This window comes from Solanum stenotomum, chromosome 1, assembly GCF_019186545.1.
Source record: "Solanum stenotomum isolate F172 chromosome 1, ASM1918654v1, whole genome shotgun sequence".
Taxonomy (NCBI): Eukaryota; Viridiplantae; Streptophyta; class Magnoliopsida; order Solanales; family Solanaceae; genus Solanum; species Solanum stenotomum.
The window spans coordinates 23,836,365-23,842,364 of NC_064282.1; the positions used below are offsets into that span (position 1 = coordinate 23,836,365).

General features: G+C 33.3%; 1 protein-coding gene across 1 annotated transcript; it reads left to right on the top strand.

Annotated features, from left to right (window-relative positions):
• Nucleotides 1-1,199: 1,199 nt before the first annotated feature.
• LOC125849852 (U-box domain-containing protein 44-like) lies at nt 1,200-3,981 on the top strand. The gene is made up of 3 exons (XM_049529823.1): nt 1,200-2,040; nt 2,125-2,425; nt 2,504-3,981. Exons 1-3 carry the CDS (start codon nt 1,234-1,236, stop codon nt 3,973-3,975), a joined length of 2,580 nt encoding a protein of 859 aa, XP_049385780.1. The 5' UTR covers nt 1,200-1,233; the 3' UTR covers nt 3,976-3,981.
• Nucleotides 3,982-6,000: the final 2,019 nt, after the last annotated feature.

A 6,000-nucleotide genomic window follows, 5' to 3' on the forward strand; every position in this document is an offset into this window, starting at 1 on the left:
ATTTTACCAATTATCCTTAATATTTATCTTTAAGAAAAATTATCGGAATTGAAACCTCACCAACAAGGTGGAGTTCAGCTAGCCAATCAACTAAAATACTAAGATTCTCCTAAGTAATATTTTTTTAAAACTCAATAAAACACCATTTATTTTAAAACAAGAAAAAAAAATAAAAACACCATTTATTTAAAAATAAGAACGATAAAAATACCGCTTATTTTAAAATGAAGGAAATAAGTAATCTAGAAGATAGTGAGTTACACTATATTACTCCAACAAAGTAGGAAGAGGTGGAGGAAACTCAGTACCAAGTTTTGGGGAAAGTTTTAATGGGTTTACTTAGACTTCCTCTTTTCCCTACTTAATAAATTCCATTCAAACACGCTCTGTTACATTTTATTTAATTTAATTCGAAGCGTTAATCAATTTCATAATATAATGAATATTGTTTTGCCCCTTTAAATTCTTAAAATAATCTGCATAAGATATTTTTATAAAGTAAACATAATTCGTATGTTACTTGCATATTTATTATTAGTTATAAGAAATAGTATTACTTATAACTAATAATTTAATTTGTAGGACTGTTGAAAGTATATCCATCAAAGGACCACACAATAAATAATAATAAAAAAAGAAATGAAGTTAAAAGGAAAAGAAAAAGAAAAAGAGAAAAGAGAAAAGGTTGAGTGTGTGATTTGCACATTGTACAAGTCATTCAAGAATATTTAGGACCAAGTCAAACATTCAAGTTTATATTACTCTATTCGTTTCTTTGTCTTGTTTTGATGTAATAAAGTTTTAAAAAGTAAAACTTTTGAATCTTGTTGCCCTTTTAATTTTTCGGTCATACACATAAGACATGTCACGTGGATAGCTGACATTCTTTTTTAAGCAGATAGGAAAGAAAAATAAGAGAAATACATTGAAACGGAGTAAGTAATATCATTATTGCGATGTGTGACTTCACATCCATACAAAACACATCCTTCATACCTCCCTCTCACATGAAAAACATACTATAAGAAATTTTCACTATAATTATTGAAAAAAATGACCACATGTAATACACAAAAACAAAACACCACTTTCGAATTCAATATTTTAAGGCAAATTAGCCCTTGTAATACACGTCAAATAAACTAAAATGATGAACAAAACAGACAAACTAATACTGTTAAGAGTCTTTGGTCTTCATTTTCATTTTCTTCTTTCATACTTCAAAAACTTCAGATGAGTGTGAAAGCAAAAACATTAATTATACAAGTGTCTACTGAGCAACAATCAATTACAACCACACATGACAGTATGGATTCTCCTCAAGAACATCTCTCAGAGTTCATGGAGAAACTGAGCTCAATTCTCACTGAATTGAAAGATGATAAAAGGGTAGTTATGATCAGTAATCCTCAAATTCAGAAAGCAATTGAATCACTTGAAGTCGATTTTCGACGTGCCAAGTCCTTGGTGAAAAGCAGCAGAATCTCCCCTACACATGATGAGAACATTGAACAAGTGATTCAGACTCTTGCAAGGGGTTTAGGCCTTGTGCTCTTTGCTAGTCATGATGTTGTCGAAAGTACTAAGAAGGCAGAGATTGAGGTGCTGAGAAGAGAGATGATGAAGATGAGTAGTGTTAATAAGACTAATTTGATTATGAGTTCGGATGAATCCGAGTTCTCATCGTATGATCGAGGGATAGTGGAAGAAGACGATAGAACAACTATAGATGTCGATGGGATAGTGGAAGAAGACAATAGAATAGCTCTAGATGTTGATGAGATAGTGGAAGAAGATGAAATAACTCTAGATGTTGATGATGTTGTTGTTCAAATCAAGTATGGTGATGATGAACTTCTTAAATGTGCACTTAATGGATTAAAGTCATTGGTTTTGGATGGTATGATTACTAAAGAAGGGATTCATCATGAAGATATGATCCCGGTTCTGTTTAATCGATTGAGTTCAAGTAAAACAGATCATAGATTGATTATACTCCGAATACTACAAGCCCTGGCCGCTCAAGATGATGAACATAAGGTACAATTAGTATTAATTGAGACTAAATATTGAGAATCATGAAGCTGAATGTTTCGAGTGGATAATTTTCACTTTGGTGTGCAGGAAAAGATGGCAGAAATGGGGAATTTATCGATACTGGTGAAGTCGTTGGGTCATGATTTGGAAGAGCAGAAAGAAGCAGTGGGGCTGTTAGTGAGTCTATCAGATGTTGCTGCAGTTAGGAGAAGAGTTGGGAGAATTCAAGGCTGCATCGTCATGTTGGCTGCAATTTTTAATGGGGACGATCAAATGTCTTCACATGATGCTGCCAACTTGTTAAATTCTTTATCAGGCAATACCCAATATGCTCTTCATATGGCTGAGGCTGGCTATTTCAAGCCTCTTGTACACTACTTGAACCAAGGTATATTTAGGACACTTCCATCAATATGCTATTTGATTAATTGTTTACGTAATATATATTCTATGTAAGCGATTGCAGGATCAGATATGAGTAAGATTCTAATGGCAACAGCACTTTCAAGAATGGAACTCACAGATCAAAATAGAGCTAACCTGGGACAAGATGGAGCCGTGGAACCGCTAGTCAAAATGTTCACCTCCGGGAACCTAGAAGCTAAGCAATCGTCTCTAAACGCGTTGCACAACTTGTCTGCCTTGAAAGCAAACGTTCAACGCCTTATAAAATTGGGCATCGTTGCTACTCTGCTACAGCTTCTTTTCTCCGTGACATCGGTGCTCATGACTCTAAGAGAGCCAGCATCTGCAATTCTTGCAAAAATAGCAGCTCAATCGGAAGTTGGCATAGTACTAGTGAAACAAGATGTTGCTCAGCAGATGATTTCGCTCCTTCATCTGACTAGTCCAGTAATCCAGTGTCACTTGCTAGAAGCACTTAATGCCATTGCTGCTTGTCCGAATGCTTCAAAGGTCAGAAGAAAAATGAAGGAAAATGGCGCTGTTCGCCTTCTCTTACCATTCCTAACAGAAAGCCGCAATACCAAGATTAGAAATGGAGCTTTAAATCTGATTTACGTATTGTCTAATGATATGCAAGGCGGGGAGCTAATGGAGCAGCTAGAACAAATGCATCTGAATACATTGATCAACGTCGTATCATCATCATCCACAACAGATGATGAAAAGGCTGCTGCTGTTGGCATACTAAGCAACTTTCCGGTGAGTGACAAGAATGTCACAGACATGTTTATGAAAGCAAACCTACTGCCCATTTTGGTTTCTATATTGACATCAAGTACACCTACAACACCACATTTACTAGCTGAGAACGTCTCCGCAGTACTAATCCGATTCACCCTTCCATCAGACAAGAAACTACAACACTTCTCTGTCGAAAATGGGGTGATCAACGTTTTGGTAAAGCTCCTCACATGTGGTTCAATAGTAGCCAAATGTAGAGCTGCAACATCACTAGCTCAACTATCTCAAAACTCACTCACTCTACGAAAATCAAGAAAGTCAAGATGGTTTTCATGTGCCCCTCCACATTCTACAGACACATTTTGTCAAGTACATGATGGGCATTGCTCTATAAAAACCACATTCTGTTTGGTAAAAGCAGGGGCAATGCCTCCGCTAGTCCAAATATTGCAAGGCAACGAAAGAGCAGCGGACGAAGCTGCTCTAAATTGCCTTGCAACATTACAACAAGACGAGATTTGGGAAAATGGGAGCAACTTGTTAGTGAAAATGTCATGTGTACAACCAATTATCAAGATTCTTGAAGAAGGGATTAGCTTAAAAGCTCAAGAGAAGTCCCTGTGGATTTTGGAAAAGATATTCAAAGTGGAGGCTTATAGAGTAGAATATGGTGAATATGCACAAGTTGTGCTAATTGATTTAGCACAAAATGGGGATTCATTGTTGAAACCTACAGTGGCTAAATTATTAGCACAACTTGAGCTCTTGCAGCAACAATCAAGTTACTTTTGAGACAAAGACTTTTTTTTTTTCAATTATTTGTTGATTGATTGAAATGTTGAAATTTGTATAGCAAGTGCTCATACAGATAAACTTTTTTATGGTGCAAATGTTCTCTCATTGTACAAATTACAGGAAAAAAAGGTTATTAGAGATGAATGAAACTTGTTGTCTTCAGAAAGTACATTATTTTAGCATTTTGGTTGCTGATCCGTGTCCTATACCCACATTGAAGTCTGACTAATTCATATCACATAAGGCTTATTCAAGAGAAGATCAATTTTTTTTTTGTGTATTCAAGACTCGAAATCGAGATCTCTGCTTAAAAAAATAAATAATCTTATCAGTTACACAATGGTTAAGCTCAATGAATGAGTGAGCATGAAATAATGTCAGTGACTGATTAATTAAATTTAGAGACAGATAGAAGTTCATAACAATGGGAAGTTGAGATAAAAAAGAGGAAGCAACATGTATTTATTGCTTTCAATTATGTAGCTGATGTACTGATAAAATTTGGCAAAAACTTTGCTTCTTTTGACGAATGCCAATCTTGAATACCATTATAATATATATGCCTTATCTCTAGAATATGTATTTATTGCTTTCAATAGTAAAAACTAAACTTTGAAACAACTAGGGTTGTGTATCGGTAGGTTCGGTTTTATATCGATTTGTAGAGATGCGAAACCGTTATAGAACCATTAAGATATTGACTTATCGATCGTTATCGGTTTAACCATTAAGATTTGACACAAAAAAAAAAACATTGAAAATCACTTTAAAACAAGGTGACAAACCAAATGAACCATGCACATGACTCATGAGTTCACAAGTTACATCTTTCTCAAAAGCAAACACTTTTATATTGTAGAATAACCAAGAGTTTGGGACAACCAGAAATAAAATTAGGAAACCAAACTCTAAGTCAAGAACTTTATATACAAAAAGGTATAAATATAATTATTTAATTTACTATCGAGTTATCGGTTAACCCATTTTTTTCCTAAAACTGTTAAGAACCGATAATCCGATAACGAAAAAAATCAAAACCATTATCAAAACTGCTAAACGAATAATCCATTACGGATAAATCAATAAATTTTTTTGATTCAAATTATCAGTTTCGATTTGATTTTGAACCGCCATAAAAATAACTCCGGCAAGAATAGTCCCTTCTTGTAATAGAGTAGTATTTTTAATTCCAGTAATATAAATAAATAAAACATCTCTTTCGGTGAAAAAAACAGAAAAAAAGAAAATTTACTAGTTATTTATAATTAGTACTAGTATATAGGAGATAATGAGTAATATGGTCACTCAACTATGAGCTTTTTGTAAAATTACTCAACTTTAATTTTGAAGTCGAAAGTCATTTAATTATAAACTCTTTTCATATAAAGTCACTTAATTTTGATTTTTAATATAAAAATTACACAATTACAAACTCTTTTCACATAAAGTCACTCAACTATAAATATTCTGCTTGTCACTCAACCATTTTAATTAATTTTTCCAATAAAATTATTGACATGAAAGTTATTTAAAACTAATTTTTTTTAAAAATATATCATTTAAATCATAATGGACTGATTTAACCTTCATGACATGCTCTTTCAGAATCTTCTCCTATATCAAAATTTTTCCAAAATATGAAATTACTGTATCATAATTGCAAACCATATTAATTGTGAACCGAGTAATTAAGGGAAGTTATGAATTCAATTACAAGTTCACGATACATAATAAACTTCAAAAATTAACTCCACCTCCAAACGAACATAGGTATTTAACAATTAGGGTGTGTTTGGTATGAAGGAAAACATTTTCCGGAAAATGTTTTCCAATTTTCTCATGTTTGGTTGGGCTAAATGTTTTGGAAAATGTTTTCCAAATCAACTCATTTTCCTCAAATTTAAGGAAAATGACTTCCCTTCTAAACTTAAGGAAAACATTTTCCAAAAGTCTCTTCCAACTTCAAATTACAATTATTTTTTTGTTAAAAAAATTAATTTATTTTGTCCCTACCCTCAAATC

Coding starts and splice junctions, on each gene's coding strand:
- LOC125849852 (XM_049529823.1), top strand. CDS start 1,234: ATGAGTGTGAAAGCAAAAACATTAATTATACAAGTGTCTACTGAGCAA. Junction 2,041..2,124: donor CTCAAGATGATGAACATAAG/GTACAATTAGTA, acceptor TTTGGTGTGCAG/GAAAAGATGGCAGAAATGGG. Junction 2,426..2,503: donor TGTACACTACTTGAACCAAG/GTATATTTAGGA, acceptor AAGCGATTGCAG/GATCAGATATGAGTAAGATT.